Genomic DNA, 21,231 nt, shown 5'->3' on the forward strand with positions numbered 1-21,231 from the left:
GCCGGCGGAACGGCCCGACGCGATCACGCTGGGGGGGTCCACGGAGACAGGATACCCCCAGCTGTGCTGCGCCAGGCCGCTATTTCTAGTCGCAAATGCGACCTGGCGCCCGGGTTTTGTCGAGCCCTATATATATATATATATATATATATATATATATATATATATATATATATATATATATATATATATATATATATATATATATATAGTGTGTGTGTATATATATATTCTATATCTTGGTTTGAGAGAGTTTTGCAAGACTAGCATTTTTTTTTATTTTTTATACATTTTAACTTAATATACAAGCAGCGTCATGTCACAACTGAGTATAAAAGACAAGAGGCACCTCTAAGTTTAGAAATATGGTCGCATTTAATAAAGATACAACAGCTAGCAACATATTGCTACACTTAGAGGCACCTCTCTTCTCTTTAATACTGTGTAGCTCCTGCTGGATTTTGCTTCTAATCCCCTTGTGGAGGCTTCCATTTGTGGATGGGCATTTTATGGTTACACATGAATGAATGGTTGTGGAACAAATCATTTGAGTTTGCATTTTTTCATATGGGGAAATTTGCTTTGGTATAAAACTGCTTTGGATTACAAGCATGTTTCTGGAACGAATTATGCTTTTTCTATCTATTTGTAAAAAGTGGATATAACAAGTCTACACACCCCTGTTAAAATGTCAGGTTTCTGTGATGTAAAAAATTTGACAAAGAAATAATAATTTCAGAACTTTTTCCACCTTTTATGTGACCTATGAACTGTATAACTCAGTTGAACAAACTGAAATCTCTTAAGTGGAGGGAAGTAAAAATAAAACACTAAAATTTTATGGTTGCATAAGTGTGCATACCCAAGTGGATGTAAACCCAATGTCATCCTTTCTAAACTACTGCCATAGGGGTTATCTATAATCATATACATGCCTCCTGCATGTATCCTTACCTGTCAAATGTCTCCCCTCTGTCTGCTATGAGACCCGAAAAACTATATTCTGTGGGTGGGCGGAGTCGTGATGTCAGTAGACTCCCCGCCCACCTCTACACTCCCCTTATCAATATGCATATTGTCGTAACCACATGCCCATTTATGCTGAGGTGAGGAACATCAAATTCTGGCAGAGCAGCAGAAGCAAGGAGTGGGAGGGAATTAAAAAATACATGTCTCTCAGGCTAGTGCATGAGATATGTAAATCACCTGTCACTCACAGCAAGGGGGAGGATTTGACAAAGTTTTTCTGTTTGTCAAGATTTATCTCACTGAACAATAAGAGGATTGCTCAGAGCTGGATTAACTCTTTGCGGCAAGACTGGGCTCCATTGATAAGAAATCTTATACTCTACATTATGACATAAAAAAATAAATAAAAAAATTCGGGTTTACAGCCACTTTAATTGTTGAAGCACCTTTTGATTTTATTACAGCACTCAATCTTTTTGGGTAAAAGTCCATCAGCTTGGCACATCTCGTCTTTGCAATATTTGCCCACTTTTTTGCAAAAAGGCTCCAAATCTGTCATATTGCAAGGACATCTATGCACAGCCCTCTTCAGATCACCCCAGATTTTCAATTGGATTCAGGTCTGGGCTCTGGCTGGGCCATTCTAAAACATTATTCTTCTGGTGAAGCCATTCTTTTGTTGATTTGGGTCGTCATGCAGAAAGATGAAGTCCCTCTTCATATTCCGCTTTCTAGCAGAAGCCTGAAGGTTTTGTGCCAATATTGACTGATATTTGGAACTGTTCATAATTCCCTCTACCTTGACTAAGTCCCCTGTTCCAGCTGAAGAAAAACAGCCCCAAAGCATTATGCTGCCACCACCATGCTTCACTAAGGGGTATGGTGTTCTTTTGTTGATGTGCAGAGTTGTTTTTAATCCAAACATATCTTTTGGCATTATGGCCAAAAAGTTCAACCTTGGTTTCATCAGACCAGTAACACATTTTCCCACATGCTTTTGGCTTGGATGTTTTTCTTGGTAAGAAAAGGCTTCTGTCTTGCCATTCTACCGCATAGCCCAGACCTGAAGAATACTGGAGATTGTCACCACATAGCCAGTACTTGCCAGATATTTCTCCAGCTCCTTTAATGTTGCTGTAAGCCTCTTGCCAGCCTCCCTGACCAGTTTTCTTGTATTTTCATAAATTTTGGCGATGTCCAGTTCTTGGTAATGTCACTGTTGTGCCACATTTTCGCCACTTCGCTGTGTTTCATGGTATATCTAATGCTTTGGAAATGCCTTTTAACAATGAGATCCTTCTGATGCTTTAGAAGCTCTGCGGACCATGGCTTTTACTGTAGGATGCGACTAAGAAAATGTCAGGAAAGACCTACTAGAACAGCTGAACTTTCTTATTGGTTAAACTGAGGCACTTCAAATGATGGCAGGTGTGTACTGACTCATATTTAACATGAGTTTGAATGTGCTTATTGCACACTTATGCAACCACAATATTTAAACTTTTATTTTTAGCCCCCAAAAGATTTCAGTTTGTTTTTCAATTGAACTGTGCAGTTTATAGGTCATGTTAAAGGTGAAAAAAATTGTGAAAAGATTTTATCGTTGTCTCACTTTTTTTACATCACAGAATCCTGACCTTTTTAACTGGTGTGTAGACTTTATATAGCCACTGTGTGTGTGTCTGTGTAAAATATATATAATTTTTCTTTTTAACCCAATCTACTTGAAAAACAAAATAGTATAAATGCACTCATAGTAGAGTATCTCTAAGGAGTTTTCGTTTTCCCTGGGATCCTCCCACAATCTCTTCACATTCAACAATAAACAAAATTCAGGAAAAGAAGCAGGCAACTCTAAAAGGCCTGAGACTCCTCCTTCTGCTGTTTTTGGTGGCGCTGTTTGGCGAGGGGCTCAGAGGGAGGCGGCGGCCTATCCAGGGACTGGGTACATTAAAAGGTTTGCAGAAGCAGGACCAGTGCGTGGTGCAACGCGTAATGACGCTTGTGGGTGTGCCACATGCCTCCGCACACTGGACCTGCTGCAAAGCTTCCTGGGCTGGGCCTACTTTCCTACCCTCGCTGCTGGGGCCCGGCTGGGCTTGTAAAAGATGCTCGCTGCTGCCGCAGGCCATATTGAGAGCGTGAGCAGTGCCTGGACCAGCCCAGTGTGTTCCAGTAGATGGGTCACTGGCTGGCACCCTGCTGTGGCTGGCGTGTCCTCTGACTCCTTATCTGCCGTTCTGGGCAGGCACTGTTTACCAAGGCAAGAGACTCATAGGGAGGCAGCGGCCTATCTGGGAACGACTGGGTACACTAGAAGGTTTGCAGCAGCAGTTTCAGTGCGTGGAACACATAATGAAGTTGCATGTGGGCATGGTGCGCACCTCCACACTTCACCGGCTTACCTGCTGCAAAGCTTCCCATGCTGGCTTCTACCCGGGCTGGGCTGGGCCCTCTTTCCATATAATCCATTGTGTGTGCTGCTGGGCCTGTAAGAGATGGTCGCTGCTGAGGGCCATACTGCAAGTGAGCAGTGTCTGGATCAGCCCAGTGAGTTCCCGTATGTGGTGCTGGCAGGCCCCCTTCTGCAACCGGGCCCTCAGCAATTTGGCATCTTTGCCCTGGGCACTGGGTGACTTTGCAATGATTCTGTGCATCCCTGTGCAGACAGTCCTATTCATGTCAAATGGGACACAGCACCTGCAAGGAGATATCTAACATCCATGTGGGTGTAGGTATATAGACCCAAGCACAGACAGTGTGAGTTCAGGGACATACACCCACATGGATGTCAAGTCGGGAGCAGTGGCTGTGTCTTTAAAGAGACATCAGGGATCTAAACAAACCTGTCTTTTTATTTTTATTTTTTTTGACTGAGAAAGGGACTGAAGAGTTCAGTCCCTTTCTCTGCAGCCTTAGAGGCAATACTAATGAATGGAAGCCTCTGAATAGCGGCTCCCATTCATTCATAAACTGTGGCATAGTAAACACTGTTTACTATGCCACAGTGACAGCTGAACATGGTGAGCAATCGGTAATGAATGCTCACTATGTTCACCTAGGAAAGGAAGGGGGCTGGTAAACACATGCTTACCAAATGGACCTGGCAGTGAAAGGGTTAAAGGGAATTATTTATCAATCCAATTTAACTGCTTCCCGACGGTAATTAAAAAAAAATATATATTTTAGATATAGGTAATGCAGCTCTGTTCTCTGTGCAGGATCACATACCTAGTACGTGATCCTGCACTTCAGGTCTGAGGCGGGCAGTAGCTGATCAGTGGGTACGGTGGACTCTGTCTGCCGGGAACCCGAGGATGCTTTGGTACACAGGCAGAAAGGTATTTGTAAATAAAAATATCCCCTACTAATTTGCAGATGCTATAACTTTTGCGCAAACCAATCAATATACGCTTTATTGAGATTTTTTTGTAGCAGAATACATATTAGCCTAACTTGAAGAAATGTGGTGTGGGTTTTTTTTTTTTTTTTAATTGGATGTGTTCTTATAGCCGAAAGTCAAAAAAAATCTTCAAAATTGTCTTGTTTATAGCACAAAAAATAAATACTGCAGTTTTGATCAAATATCACCAAAAAGCTCTATTTGTGCAAGAAAAGGACATTTTTGTTTAGGCACAGCATCGCACAACTGCAATTGTCAGGTAAAGTAACGCAGTGCTGTATCACAAAAAATGGCCTGGTCATGAAGGGGGGTTAAATCTTCCAGAGGTCAAGTGGTTAACATAGGTAGAAACATCAACTGTAACATATACCACATACCTTTTTTGTTTTTCTGACTGGTCTCATGGGGTTGAGGTTACAGGTATTTCCTCTTCTCCTACAGCCATGACACTCGCTTAATAATGTGTAGGTGGTGGCCAGTGCAGTATATAAGCCCCCCCCCCCCGAACGGGTGGATGTTTAATTACCTGGACTCGGTTGGGTTGAATGACACGGACTGTCGCCTCACTAGGAAGTCTGAGTACATCTAGTGTTACAGAAGTACTGCAGGGGATTGATCGAAATTGAGGGCAAATCAGGCCCTGAAATATGCTCTTCTAATGGGAAACTTATTTTTGGCTACATCTCTGCTTCAACCACTTCTGCCCCTGCTAATGTACATATGTCATGGGTTTGAAGTGGTTGCAGCTACAGGCATCATCTGGCCTACCATTGCACCACTCATCCTTTTCTGACTGAAAGGCTATGCCTTCTGGGAGCCTGCATGGGGGGAGCAAAATCTTTTAATTATAAAAAAAGTAATGTTTGTGTAGCAGAGGGGTGAAGAGGAGGGAAGTTTGTTTTGAGGGTGAAGATCTGCTTTTTTTTTAAAGCCAATTTAGTTGTCTGTTTAATGTCTTGAAAACATTTGCAATGTTTTATGTACGGGGGGGGGGAGAGACTCATTTTCTAATCACATATGTAAGCTCTGACACAGACTGTGCTTGGTCGGATCTGACCTGTCAGAACCTGATATCCCATAGTCTATGGCTAGTTTTGGCATTCATGGGGGAAGGGGGATGTTTGGTTGAAAAAAAGATTTTCTGTTATCTGCTATATTTTGAATTGGCCAAAAGGCTTCACACAACCAGAGATTCCGATGGGGCCAGCTGTAAAAATGCAAAAGCTACAGCAGGAGATTCATCCATCTGTGCCATGGCATGGTTGGAGAAATTGTCTATCCTTTTTTGTTCAGCCCCAAAGGCTGAATGAAAGATTTGTGTATGGTCAAAAAATAATAATAATCTTTAGCTGGATATACACTTTAACATACAAACCCTAAAAACCTGATCCTAAAATACATTATTTATTTTTAAACAAGTAGATGCAAGAATGTGCATTACAAAAAAGCTGAGCCGAACATTTTTATGGTAGCCAGTTGATTGACAGCCCTTCAAGTGGTTGATTTATTTTTATAACTCTGTCTGGCCATATTTATTGTCTGATATATCCACCCAAAGTATATAGTTAGAATTTTAATTGTCATAAACTTGATAATTTAACATTTTAAACATGATTGTGTGCATACCTATTATTCACGTTAAGCATGTTCATTTTTGACCTTTCATCAGAACTCTTAGCAGTTTGAGCTCTTAAGACAAATTGTCAGAAAATGCGAGCAAATGCTTTTGTTTTGTTTTATATACACCACAATGGCAGTCACTAGGTTTGTATGTTTTAACAAACTTAACTAAAACCAGCTGTGGAGTAAAAATGGATACAGTTAGCAGTTTTAACTTGATGCTCCTTTTTCTTTTTCTTCTTTGGAGTTATGTCAAGCAAGCAAATGTAATACGTGGCAGTTTGATTCTTTCCAGGTTCTGCAAGAATTGAGTATACTGTAAAATGTGGAATAGATCAAAATGTTCCACAGACAAAGCTTTATTACATTTCCCTCTGAAAGCAGTATGGGTAATATAATATTGCTGACTGGTGTCTGCCACATCACTTCCTCTGCAAACAGGGTTTAGAAATTAAAAATTTTTATTCACTCCCTGGTGTTACAATTTATAATAATAAACTGAACACACCTGATATCTTTCCTATTTTTTTTAAACCTCTTTGTTTGCAATTTATATTTTGTAGAAAAAGGTCTGTAGGAAAGACATGGAATGGAACAGTCATTAGGTATAGTTTTCACCATCAAACTGAGGGTTTAAAAATATGAATGCAGCAGCTGTGTAATTGTTACCCTTTAACAAACAATATATTTTGTGATGCTTCCATCAAGCAGCATTTTGATCATTGTTGCCCTTTTGCTGTCTGAAAATAACATTTTGTGATTAATTGATGAACTGGCTTACTACTGGTTCCTTTAGCTTCTGCTTTGTGTCATGTTGTATAATTAACACTGTATAACTTTTGAAATATAAACCGCTACATCAGCTATGGGGGTATAGGTGTTACAGCTACAATGGTAGCTTTCACATCTTGACAGTGTAGGGTTAAAGAAAAGCTCTATCCATTTCTTCTCTTACTTTGGTTTGGATTAATTCCCAAACTGCACTGATTTGACTATAAAAGGTTATTACATTCAGCTGTGCTGCGTATTCATATTTCTGTTATGCAAGAAAGAGTTGCATTTATAGTAGAGAGCAGCACTTTGTTTAGACCTATTGAATTTGTCATTGTATTTTCAAAAGATATTGCAATAATGTGAAAATGTAAATATACTATTGTTCATAAAGCATGCAGGATTGGCCAATAAAATGGTGAAGGTGTGGTAGCCACAGAAGCCATCAGAGAGCTAAATGCATTTTTTTAATAAGTTTAATGAGTCCCTAAAATACATGAGCTACAAAATATGTAATGCTCATTACAAATTTTAAATTGGAAGCTATGCATGGAGAAGTATAGCAGCTGCCATTGCTGTATGGTTTTTAGTGCTAAGGGTTATGCTGATAAAAAATAATCGCAAATTCTGCCCTTTTTTAACACGGGCGGTTACACCTTTTCATTGTTTTTGAAAATTATGACCTTGAAGACCCCTTTGATTTCTCATGTAATACAACATTTAGAATTTTGTTTTTCATTTTTTGCAATATCTTTTGAAACAAAATTGTCCAACTGTTATTTTTTTTTTGATCTGTGTCTTTTTTGATAACATTTTGTATTCTGAACAGTCCATAGGAAGCGGAAATCCTTCTCCGTTATAAATTAACATTTACAGTTTTCATGGTAAATTTTTACTTTATCAGACAGGGAATATTCATAGTTCATATTCTGTTTCCTTTTTATTTACTTGCCCATTTTAATTCTTTATACATATGTTTTGTTTTGTTTTTTGTTTTTCTTTTGCAGCAAAAAAAACTATTTTTAGCCACATTTTTTAGCTGGATACAAGCATAATTAGTTTGCCAATGGGAACTGGTATTTCAGTTTGTAGAGAGAAATATTTATACTTAACCCTATCATATGAATTCACTGATTTTAGATATATGTACGTTGCAAGGTTTAATTTCATAGTTCACTTCTGTCCCTATTTAAGATTTATTTTTTTTCCCATATAATCCTTTGCTTGGAGCTGATATATTCAGTTAATATTGCTTTATAATATGGCACACTGCTAGAATAAAAAAACAGAATCAGTCTTGAGAAACTAACTGTTGGCATCAAAGACTGTGTCAAAGGGCCTGAAGCCAGTGCTCTTCCTTACTTGTATTGTATACTTCTTGCTCTGCTCACACTGACAGATGGAATGCGCCCTCTCCAACCTGTCTTGTGTAACAGGGTTTAAAAAGCTACATTTGATTATATTCAAGATATTCTAACAACTGCGACAACCTATCTGTACATTTTTATATTGATGCAAAACCAAAATTACATTCTCGACACCGGGTTAATAATTTTTAAAGCAGTTCTCCAAGTTTAAAACACCCTTTAGAAGTGCATTTCCTAAACTTGGAGAAACAATTCTGAAGGTTAATTTCAGGAGGCCTCATATCCTGGCGGGCATGCATTGGTAAAAGATGATTGATTGGCATAGAGGAAATCTTATTTTATTTAGGATTTTATGGTTTTGGAAGTTTGCACACTTTAAGGATTCCATTTAAAATCTAAATCTGACAAAACTGTAAAGAGATTATATAAATTTTTGACTGAAGTTGGGCTAGTTTAGTGTTGTACTGCATCATTAAATACCTGTACCCATTCAGCATCCAGTTATGACTTGGAAGTATTAAAGCAGGGATAAATATTTACTTTGACTTTTCATTCAGCATTGTGGCTTTAAAAGAACATTGGCTTAAACCGTAAAATTGGTTAGGCTTAGATTTTTCTTTTGTTTTTTCCTCAAGATATAATTGGTGTCACTACCCCTCACATTGCATGTGTCTAAGCAGCATCAATGACAGATTAGTGCTCTGTGTTTTCTGACCTTTCACTGTTGCCAAATTAAAAAGAGAATAAAAAAAACAAATGAATTTTTTTGTGTAATTTTTCTCCCCTCCCATCCCCCCAAAGTTTCAAATCTGGCTCTCTGGCGGCTGATGTTCTCTTGTGCTCCCCTTTTCACCTTTCCTGGCCCTTCTCTTAGTTCTTCCCCCTTCCCTTCTCTAATGATTTGCATGTATGTCTCCCCTTTGCACGCAGGGTTTTGGTTTTGTAACTTTTGAAACTAGCGCGGATGCTGACCGGGCCCGGGAGAAATTGCACAGCACGGTGATTGAGGGGCGAAAAATCGAGGTGCATGTCTTTACCTGAAACTGGAAGATTGCAAAATGCCAGCAGCTGCACCCCGCTCTTTCCTCTTTCACTTCTATATCTCTATCCTTTATTTTTCTTTAAATGGCTCTGTGTTTTCATCACTGCCTTCTAAAATGCTTGCTTACAATTCTGCTTCACTTTTTTTCTTTTTTTTTTTACTTGTGTATTATACCCTTATTTTTCTTTTGTGTCTGTTTTGTTCTCAATGTGTGTGCTCATGTCCACTTGATATTTTGGGTAATATTTGTATTGCCTACATCTCCCACGTTTTACACAACATTTTAGTACCTCTCATTCACATCAACATCTTTCACAATGGATAATTTGAAGTGAGATGGCTATAGATATATATCTGTACTAGATTATATTTAAATCAGCACATATAATTGGCAATAAAACACTTGACATAACACACACCACCCAAAAAAAATAATAATTCTCTTTAAGCCACCAGTGCACTTATTTTGAGCAGGAGTTTTTTTATGATCTAAAACAATATTGCTTAAAAGTGTCCTTTTTTTCAAGGCATAAACTTTAGAAGAGCATTTCCGCATAGAATTTGTAATTCAGCAAAATGAGCCAATTTGCCCAGGGATCTAAATAGTAGTGTAGGGTATTAACAAGTGTGTGTGTGTGTGTGTGTGTGTGTGTGTGTGTGTGTGTGTGTGTGTGTGGCCAGAAAATAGCAACATTTTGAAGCCAAATTTAAAAAAAATTTTTTAGCAAATTTGATGCATTGTCATATTTTAGTTGCCTAAATTAAGACTGGGAGAAACACAAAATGTGCCATGTGCAAAAATTTGGACAGTGTCAAGTATTTAATAAAGCACTATTAATAGTCTCCTAATGTTTCCCATAGCTCTTGGCAATATTTTCCTACTATTGCTAAGTGAATGTTTTTAGTTGAGAAATATTCTAAAGCTAGCCATATACTTTGATTTCTCTTGTTTAGCCCATGAACTGGGCAAGAGAAAATCAATAGATTCTCCATCACTAAACTATTTGCGTTTTTAGACAAAATACGCTAGGTTTATACTGTTGCAACTGTGGGACAGCGTGTAAATCGCTTTATTCCTGCAACCGAAATACTGCACTTTTGTAGAAAAGGGACTGGCATTCATTCTCCTTGGCACCCCACAAATCTTTAAAAAAAAAAAAAAATTGGTTGCGAGAAATTGCATGGTGCAAAAGCAGGAGAGCTTGTTTTGTTGAAAAACACTTGCGGGGTCACCAGGTGAAAATGAAGGAAAGAGCCTAAATAATGCAGCATTTGCATCTAAGGATTAATAAACTGCAGTATAATAATGGTTTGTTTTCTTTTGGCTTTGATACTGGTTTTCAAACACATAAACTTGTTTTAATATATGTCGGGATATTACAGAACCACGTTAGGTTGGGAAAAAAATTCCAAAATTTCTGCCAGCTATCTAGAACCTTAAACCTACATATAAAGAAGGCATATAAACCTTGTCTGTCTATATGAATACCTTTTCTCCACCCTTTTTTCTTTTTTTCTCCACTGGTTAGTTACTATTGGCACTGGTGTTGAAGAAATATCTTTCAATAGGGACACATGTTTAGGTGCCTACTAAAACAATAGCCTGACATGTACTATACCTTCCATAATCTACTCCAAATAAATGTTTTTTTCTGCTTTGATATGAGCATTTGTTAAAAGCTCTGTGTTATTTGAGATGAACACATCCAGAATAGTGTCTATTCTGGTAGAGCTTCCAAAACTGTCCAAAAAATGGTCCTGCCAAAGGTTTAAAATGTTCTGTTTTGCTGGCACCAGCATTGTCATTCCACTAGTGCAGGGATATGCAATTAGTGGACCTCCAGCTGTTGCAAAACGACAAGTCTCCACCCAATTAGCAAAAGGACATTTTTGCAAGGTTTAAAGGAAATGGGCATTTGGAAGATAGCAGGTGTATCTTAAAGTGCAAGTTCACCATTACAGAAAATCTGTAAAATGACCTTACACTGGACCCAATCCTGCTGTACCAGTGTCCAATGCCGGTCAGGGGGTTTCTTCTCTCCTTGCAGTGCTGACAGAACAGGCTAGACAACATTGACCAATCAGGATCCATCTCTGACGGTGCTAACCAATTTAGAATGCGTCTTGTCCGTACACACAAAGATATGGCTTGGGGGTTTCAAACCTTTCAGATTTCCTGTAAAGGTGAACTTGCATTTTAAGATATCAAATTGTCTTCCCTGCTTCTGGTATAAGACAAAAGTCTGGTAAACGGTGGCACTTTAAAAAAAACTCTAGTAAAACAAGTTTAAATGCCCAAATGTATGCACATGAATCATTTTATGATCTATTTTTCCCAGTTCGTTGGCTTGTAAGGGATTGTGATAACTTTTCCAATGAGAACTGTAAGACTTCCGACCGAATATTTTGTACTCAACTGTGTGTGTATGTATGTGTGTGTGTATATATGTATGTGTGTATATATACAGTGCCTTGCGAAAGTATTCGGCCCCCTTGAACTTTTCAACCTTTTTCCACATTTCAGGCTTCAAACATAAAGATATAACATTTTTATTTTTAGTGAAGAATCACCAACAAGTGGGACACAATTGTGAAGTGGAACGAAATCTATTGGATTTTTGAAACTTTTTTTAACGAATAAAAAAAAATGAAAAGTGGGGCGCGCAAAATTATTCGGCCCCCTTGCGTTAATACTTTGTAGAGCCACCTTTTGCTGCGATTACAGCTGCAAGTCGCTTGGGGTATGTCTCTATCAGTTTTGCACATCGAGAGACTGAAATTCTTGCCCATTCTTCCTGGCAAAACAGCTCAAGCTCAGTGAGGTTGGATGGAGAGCGTTTGTGAACAGCAGTTTTCAGCTCTTTCCGCAGATTCTCGATTGGATTCAGGTCTGGACTTTGACTTGCCCATTCTAACACCTGGATACGTTTGTGAACCATTCCTTTGTAGATTTTGCTGTATGTTTGGGATCATTGTCTTGGAAGATTAATCTCTGTCCCAGTTTCAGGTCTTTTGCAGACGCCAACAGGTTTTCATCCAGAATGGTCCTGTATTTGGCTGCATCCATCTTCCCCTCAATTTTAACAATCTTCCCTGTCCCTGCTGAAGAAAAGCAGGCCCAAACCATGATGCTGCCACCACCATGTTTGACAGTGGGGATGGTGTGTTGAGGGTGATGAGCTGTGTTGCTTTTACGCCAAACAAAAAGTTCGATTTTGGTTTCATCTGACCAGAGCACCACCTTCCACATGTTTGGTGTGTCTCCCAGATGGCTTGTGGCAAACTTTAGACAAGACTTTTTATGGATATCTTTGAGAAATGGCTTTCTTCTTGGCACTCTTCCTTAAAGGCCAGATTTGTGCAGTGTACGACTGATTGTTGTCCTATGGACAGACTCTCCCACCTCAGCTGTAGTTCTCTGCAGTTCATCCAGAGTGATCATGGGCCTCTTGGCTGCATCTCTGATCAGTCTTCTCCTTGTCTGAGCTGAAAGTTTAGAGGGACGGCCAGGTCTTGGTAGATTTGCAGTGGTCTGATACTCCCATTTCAAAATGATCGCTTGCACAGTGGTCCTTGGGATGTTTAAAGCTTGGGAAATCTTTTTGTATCCAAATCCGGCTTTAAACTTCTCCACAACAGTATTGCGGACCTGCCTGGTGTGTTCCTTGGTCTTCATGATGCTCTCTGCGCTTTCAACAGAACCCTGAGACTATCACAGAGCAGGTGCATTTATACAGAGACTTGATTACACACAGGTGGATTCTATTTGTCACCATCAGTCATTTAGGACAACATTGGATCATTCAGAGATCCTCGCTGAACTTCTGGAGGGAGTTTGCTGCACTGAAAGTAAAGGGGCCGAATAATTTTGCACGCACCACTTTTCAGTTTTTTTTTTATTTGCTAAAGGTTAAAATATCAAATAGATTTCGTTCCACTTCACAATTGTGTCCCACTTGTTTGGTGATTCTTCACAAAACATTAAAATTTTATATCTTTATGTTTGAAGTCTGAAATGTGGCAAAAGGTTGAAAAGTTCAAGGGGGCTGAATACTTTCACAAAGGCTGTGTGTATATGTGTGTGTGTGTGTGTATATATGTTTGTATGTATGTGTGTGTGTGTGTGTATGTATGTATATATATATATATATATATATATATATATATATAATTTTTTTCCTACCTAATATGAAGGAAATTATCTTTATAGAGATGTTTCCCAAGTGTACAAGAGGGTTATGAATGAGCAAATGAATGCACTATTTTTGGCTTCTTGACACGAACATCTGCTTTTGGAGTGCAGCTTTTACATTTACCCTTAAGATTTTTGTCAGTCTTATATCTTCAGATAAACCTTTATTTCAAGGCATAACTAAATCAGATTTCCCTGTTTTCCTTAATGTTCTGAAGCTTATGCTAAACTTTTTCATTGCTAACCACTCCCTAGTGTTTTCTCTTTGTTGCCGTTTATTTTTTTTGTTCCTTTTTTTATTTTTTTTCCCCCCTTTTCAATACATTGATTTAAAATTCACTGCTTTGATACCACTGTTGCATGGTTCACTTGTTCCCATTTTTAATGTATCTTCATACAGTTTGTGTACCATTATTAACCAAACCCTGATTCACTGCTTATTTTTTTTTTTTATTATTTCAAAGGGTTTTTACTGTGCAACTGGTAACAATTTCATGCTTTCTGTTCGTTCTTTGTCCCCCCTTTTTACGTTCTCTCCCCCCCCATCAAGTTTTTTCACTTCAAATTGTTTGCTGCTTTAGTTTCCATTTTCACTCCCTGGGCCACTCTGCCTTTATTCATATGCTTATATTTTAATTTCCTTGCATTTCCTTTATGGGCTTATTTATAAACGCTGGAAAAATCTTTGTTTCTTGCTTAACGTAGATACCTACATCTATATGCCCTTAGTAGAAGGTGTACAAGAAGGTTCATGTAAAAATGGGAAATACATTTCCACCTCCAATCATTGGCCTGAGAGTGATGGGGTCTTTTTTATAAAGCGGTGAATGTGACTTTCATCAATATTTTCTGTCTGAGAACTCATAACCATTTAAATCACATGGACCTGGAGGGTTTTCTTGCAAAATGTCAGATTCGCTGCTTTATAATCACTGTAGTTTACTAAGGTCCAGTTGGAGTGCTTATGCACACTTTGATCCAAAGTGGTATATTTAATACTCCTAGCTGTTAGTTTTCAGTAACAAGAATGTAACATTGCTCACCAAAGTGTCCCTAACACTGAACCCAACCCCTGTCTGAGCTCCTAACACTCAAATTAGGCTGTAAAATAATGGCTCAACGCAATCCTTCAATACATTGTCCTTAACCTTTTGCCTTGATGCAACACTTTTACTTGAGCTTAAAATGTAACCCTTTTCCTATCCTGATAACCTAGCCACCAAAGTTTTCCCCCTAACTATCCCCTTCTCACCACCAACCCCTTAACCCTTAAAAAAATATCTAAGGGGGGTGCCTGAAAAAGCAAGGCTAAGCCACCACATGAAAGGACTGGTAATCTGAAGTATGTTTTTTTTTTTTTAATAAGATTTATATGCTTTAAATGCCAATTTACACATAACCCTTCACCTAAAATAAGGACTATACCATCCTACCATTTTCTGAATACACAGATCCACAGCTACTGATTGACCTAAAATGTTCCTTTGTCAGAAGCCTATTATACAATCATCTTCTGTCAAGTGGGGAAGGCCACACTAATTAGAATTTGGCCAGTCGCAGCTGAACCAGACTTTTTTCTTTTTTTTAATGGTTTTTAAGTATTTCTAAGGAAGTACAAAAGCTAACATTTGAATGTATAGCACATGGTATGCTCCAGTTGTATACAGAAGTACAAAAAAAAAATACGATAACTTGACCGGCCAAATTTCAATCTGTGTGACCTGCTTTATTTCATCTTTACATGAGGCATTAAAGGCGAAGTTCGCCTTTTGTAAAAGAAAAAATGCACCTCTTTTTGCACTTCATTGAAAACTACAAGTCAGCCGCAATGGCTGGTGGTACTTGTAGTCTATGCATTCACAGGAAACTGTATGAGTGAAGCGGCCATGTGGGCGGAGCCCTGCACGCCCACTGTTTAATTGTGACAGTGAGTGCAGGGAAGATCCCCTGCCTGCTCTCGGACAAGGGAGCATTGGAGCACAGGATGTGGCTGCATAGAAATGTTACACCCTAAATATGGGTGTAACATGCTCTTGAAGGTGAACTTCTCCTTTAACCCAATCACTGAATGGCCTAAAAACACTAATATTTGCCTCATCTTGCATTGTTAGAAGTATCACTGAATTCACAGAAGCTCCAATAACTTCGGATCCAGTTCCCCTATCTTCTACGTCATGTGCCGGCTCTACCTCATACCAAAAATGCAGTTGAGAGTTAATTTGCAAAATCCACCTAGCTGTGTTGAATAGCTTACTTCACAATGACTGATTCACATTCCTTATAGCAACTGCAAAGTAGGCAAATTTCAACATCCACCATTTCTAAATGGGCCTTATAATTGTCTGTTCGCCATTTTTGTTATCTGTGTGCTGCTTTTCTACAGAAACCTTTTCTGTCTACTCAACCCGTTCTGCTTTATCTGCCCTCATAAGCTTATTTGCTATATAACATAATTTCTAAAAAGCTTATGGTTTCAGAGATATCTGCGTAAGACATTAACTTGCAGTGTCTCTCTGACTCAGAGCTAATACTCCTATTTCAGTTTCTTCATTGCTTTGTTTCCCTCCCGAAATGTTTACAGTATATTGCTTTTATATTTTGTTTGTGATCTTTTGTGATTTGCATGCTACCTGTCAATGATATCTGTTAGCGTTTATGCTTTATTTGGAGACCTGATCTCCTTTTGTGGAGTTCCTGGGGTGGGTGAGTGTGGATGTTAGGGGGGGACTCAGTGAGTGTGTATGAATGAACTTTGTATTTGATTCTCTAACTTTATTCCTCTTCTATGATTTATTTTCTATGATTTGTTATCTTTCCAACACATATTAGCTTTAGCTATCTCCAATCATCAACCTAATATGCAGACAGCACACTGTAACACTATTGCTCTCCTTTTTGTCTTCGATTTTAACCAAATCCCTAACTTGTAGTTCTAAATGTATAATCGGGACAATTTTATGAATAATCCCATATGTCCTCAATAATGGTTGGCAAGAGGAGATGAGTAATGCTTTCAAAAGAAGTCTTTAATAACAGACCATTGATAATTTTGGAAGTTTGGCTAGCAGATTAATTTGCAGTTAAATTGACCCTGTGTATGTGGCAACTGTGGATGTTAATACCTCCCAGCTTTAGGCTAGGGGACAGATAAGCGATTTACATTTCTTGTGGAAGAAAATTCTACACAATAACTTACCTGGTAAGAGTCTCCCCCTCTTATGATCTTCCCTGTCTACATTTTGGTAACAATATCTGTATTTGTGCGTGTTTTTTTTTTTTTTTTTTTTTTTTTTTTTTAACTTTTCTGTGTTTCTGACACTTCACTGTACTTTAGGTGGTCAGGCAATAGCTTTAAATCCCCTTTTAAGCCCTTTTTTCACCCTCCCAGGTTTGAGGCATTGTCAGCCGGGAAATGAGTTCCAATCAACTGCAGAGAGGGAAAATCTTTGTAGTCACGTGTATGAGAAATGCATACAGTAGGAAAAGCCCTCTCTGCAGCAAGTAGCAGCATAACCTCTATTGGTGTATTCCAGTGTTTTCTAGTTTTGGGTTACCCACACAAGCTTTTTTTTTTTTTTTTTTCCTGTGCTCCCCATTTTTGGGTGCGGATTGAGGACTGTGATGCCTTTGCAGCTTGTCAGATGCACTGGCTCTTTAGCTTTGCAGTCACATGACCACATAGTAAGTGGAAAGTAATTGGCTAGCAAATTTATTACAAATGTAGACAGATGAGAACAGAGGGCAAGCATCTTTAAATAGCTAAGTTATTGCTTAGCCTTTTCTTTAACTGGTTGTTAGCCATAACCCAATTTGTATGAAAGCAGTGTGCAGCAATGAAAGGTGTGGCAGCAAGTAGTTAAATCTTAATAGCAAATGTAATTGCTTTTGTAGCCCTAGCCACACAGATTGCTGTAGTTCCCACTCTAAAATTGTATCTTCTGTCCTATGTTTGTAGATGCTTAAATACTAACTGCATCCTTATTGGACTGATTGCTATTTAAATGTAGCTTCCATTTAGTTTGCATGCTGGAACAAAATGTTCTGTTAAATTACTTAGCGGTTTATTTCATACTAACATATCGTACACCTCTCCATTTTGGCACACGTCATATATTGTCTCTTCTGTTCATGTTATCAAACTTTTTTTAAAGTGCAAGTTCACCTTCTGAAAGAAAAACAGAATTGTTTCAGATCTCCTTATAGTTTCAATAATTGCAAGAAGTAAACCTCTGCTTTACCCATGCCTTACAAAGTGTACGTTTTGAATAGAGTAGGCAAGCTTTAAAATACCCGTGTCCCGTTACCATTGGGGAGATTTCCTGTGCGAGAGATACAACAAAGTGGGAGGAAAGATCTGTAAAGCAAGGGCAAGTCACCTCTTAAACAGTTGTTGCCAGAACAGACAGTGGTGTTGGAAAATGATCATCTCTCATGCTCTGGTGACCACTCTGTATTTTGGGTTTTTCACTACTTTGTCTTGGTGACAATGGTCACCAGGACAAATGAAGAGGCTGCATTTACCCAACTGGAAAAAAGATGGCAATAAAAAAAACACATCTGGTTCTTATGCACAATGTACTCTGTCACAAACTGGAAAACTAGCTATACATTAAATCCAGCCCCTATAGCATTTTTACTTGTTTTCCCTTTGTTACCATGGCGTTCTGTTTGCTGATGTTTGCAAGTAGTCGTCCAGTTTAAGCTCCAGTAGGAGCTTACACAGGCCTGGGGGACATCTCTGCCTCCAATTACAGCCCTAGTGCCTGAGTGGTCACTATCTCAGACCTAATTGGTATCCTATCTCTCCATATCTGACAGCTCAAGGGAGTAAAAGGACAGGGAGTGTATGGAGAAGGGAAACCAAGCATTAATGTCAACCCTTTGTATTTTTATGCTTGGACAACGCACACGTCAAAGCAGCTTTTACTAGTACATATATTTAAAAATCTTTTCTATATGAAATTCAAATTATGACTGTATAATAATGTAAACTTCTGAAATCGGGTCACTTAATCTTGTCATGTTTAATATAAGATGCAACCTATGGGTGTGACTACTACTAAAATGCTACTAAACCCAGGATTCATTGCATTCACTAGATTTGGTCTCCCACAGTACATGGAAGTAATTTTAGTAACTATAAACTGCTAAATAGCTTTTCTCATTAGCAGTATATAGCAGTCTTATGACTTCTATCAGTGTCAGTGTTTAAAGCTTATAGGAGGAGTTTGTTTTCTCCTGACTGTCCTATGAAGCTGCAGAACTCCTGACCCTCTGTCTGGACAGTGTTGATTGACCCTGTGCCAATCACAAGCACCCTTCCAAGAAAGAAAAAATCTCTCCAGCAATATACACCAAACTGAGCACATGCAATGTCCCCCCAAGGCACTGTAATATCAGATGGATTGGGGACTGTGGAAGAAAGGGAGGATCAGAGAAGACAGGATCATACAGCCTTTTTACACAATGCGCAGGATTAACCCCCTTAGCTTGCACAGTGAGTATAACAAGCATGCTTTACTGCATATAGACTGATTTTACTGTTGTGGGTTTAGTAACACTTTAATTGTTGACTCTGCAAAACATTTGGCAAAATGCATACTATGGCCTAGTAATGAGAGAGCGTGAATAGGAACCACAGAGCAGTAATGTGAAAGTCAAGGCACACGAAATTGGACATTCACTTAAACCGTGCAAGAGAAGACAACTCTGGTAGCTTATGTAGGGGTTAGGCCCCTTTCACACATGCCATTCATTCCTTTGATCAATTCAATCACGTTTTTTTAATGCAAAAAACAGATGAAGTTTGTCATCAGTTTTTTACATCCTCCAATTAGAATCCTTATCCACTCGAGTCCTGGAGCCATTTTCTCCTGCAAAAACAGACCGTTCGCTTTTACATCCTTTTTTTGTTCGATCTGTTTTTGACAGAAGAAAAATGGGGTTTTCATCCATTCCAAAAAACTAATGTTGACTGAAGCCAATGTAAATGGACTAAATGGATGATCATCAGTATACATCCGTTTTTCCATACAGATACATTGATGTCCGTTTTTTTTTACCCATCAACAGATGGTTGAAAAATTAACAGTCTGCATGTGTGGCAGGGGGCCTAAAGATTGTCAAACAAAAAGCTGTTTGAGAGAGAGACATTTTAATCGGCAAAATCTAAAATTGTGTAAAGCTGGCCATACACGGATTTTTTTTTTTATCCGAACTATGCAGCGCAGATAGCCAAATCTCCCATTGTGCCTATTATAGTCTGACAAGCTCCTGAAGGATGTCAGGCAGGATGAGGCAGACAGCGCCATCAATATAGTGAATTTCAGCCAGTTCCTCAGAAAGCAGATATTTGCACAGCATATGGCCAACTAGGATAACTTGCACCCCCTCTGTTTTATCAAGATTTAAAAGTACTACCGTATTTTCTGGTGTATAAGGTGACCTGGCATATAAGACGACCCCCTAATCTTACAGGACAAAAAACGCTTTTAAAGCTGTACTTGCCGTATAAGACGACCCAGCTTCCGAGGCTTCATATTTCTTCCTGCTTTTGCTGGAGCCAATCATGGCGAGCGATGTATTCGATTAATGAATACAAAGCCTGCTTGGATTGGCAGAGGCTGTAATATCAGCCCGCGCCTCTGACTCTCAAAGCCAATCCTAGCAGGCTACAGAGTAGCCTGCTCGGATTGGCAGAGGTTGTTGTTCCAATCCGAGCAGGCTCTCTATTCTTTTAAATACATTGCTCACCAGGATTGGCTCAGCGGTATATACTGTATGTAGCCGAAGGTACATACAGTATTACCGAACACCAAGCAGTCATCCGAGCGGTTGACCCAGCGTATAAGATGACCCCCGGTTTTTGGCCAGTTTTTTTACATGTAAAGGGTCGTCTTATACGCTGGAAAACACGGTATGTCTACTTTTTTTTATTCTAATCCTAAATACCTTCTCTCAGCACTGATGTGCAGTCATTCGGATTAGCGTTTTTAAAGAAAGACACCTAGTACTTTAGATTTTGATAAAACAGAGGGGATGCAAGTTACTTTTAAATGGTGATTTCAAGCCACAGGGACGAGCAAGGGGAGGGGATCGCTATCACACACAGGCATCTGAACTGGCAGGGAGGGAGAGGCAGAGAGCCTACAGCAGGATGACGGAGGCATGTACACTGACCATGGTACGATGGATCAGCAGCCATGATTACCATGGTCATCAAACGCAGAGACCCAGGGACAGGCAGCATCAACCAGATATTTTACATCATAAAATGGGACCATTTACACAGCACAAGCACTGTTCTGTTTAACATGCTTTAAAGGAAATGGAGATCTCAAAAAATAAAAATAAAAATTGGGTTAAAGTCACAAAGCTCTGCAGGAAAGCTAATCTTGAATAGGAGGTAAATGCTTTTAAAGTAGTGAAGGGCATATAGCATATTATAATTGGAAAATGTTAAGTGTAAACTTGCTCTTTAAGTCTTTTTCCTGTCTTTTTCCTGTCTTTCTACTGTCTGTGCTGCTTTTGTATGAGAGAATGCTGCATGCATGAAAAAGTTGCATTGCCCCTGCAATGCCATTGTTAATCCATTTTATATAGATTCACGGTGACTTTGTAGGGGTCAGTGAATTTCTGCATGGAAGTAAAATCCTTGTCATTTTTCTGATGATGATTCTTTTCCTTTTTAACATTGGGAACCCTTGTTAGGTCAACAATGCAACAGCTCGTGTCATGACCAATAAGAAATCTGTGACCCCTTATGGAAATGGTGAGTTTTTATTAAAAAAAACATGAGCAAACTTTACTACTTTTACAGAAAACAATCAATGGTATTTCTAGTGTGATGACATCCCCAGAATACCAC

General features: G+C 38.9%; 1 protein-coding gene across 12 annotated transcripts in view; it reads left to right on the forward strand.

The window, feature by feature from the left end:
- Positions 1-21,231, forward strand: part of RBFOX2 (RNA binding fox-1 homolog 2) — a 535,783-nt gene that overhangs the window by 418,832 nt on the left and 95,720 nt on the right. For 8 of the 12 annotated variants that reach the window (XM_077452579.1, XM_077452576.1, XM_077452578.1 and 5 more), the window contains exons 5-6: positions 9,061-9,153; positions 21,075-21,135. In XM_077452579.1, the coding sequence (XP_077308705.1) occupies positions 9,061-9,153; positions 21,075-21,135 (154 nt within the window). Of the gene's footprint in view, positions 1-7,599; positions 7,648-9,060; positions 9,154-21,074; positions 21,136-21,231 lie in introns of all 12 variants that reach the window. The other 4 variants (XM_077452584.1, XM_077452580.1, XM_077452581.1 and 1 more) reach the window with 2 other exon arrangements.

Source organism: Lithobates pipiens, unplaced genomic scaffold (genome assembly GCF_037356315.1).
Source record: "Lithobates pipiens isolate NorthernLeopardFrog02 unplaced genomic scaffold, aLitPip1_a1.2 Scaffold_23, whole genome shotgun sequence".
In the NCBI taxonomy this organism is placed as follows: domain Eukaryota; kingdom Metazoa; phylum Chordata; class Amphibia; order Anura; family Ranidae; genus Lithobates; species Lithobates pipiens.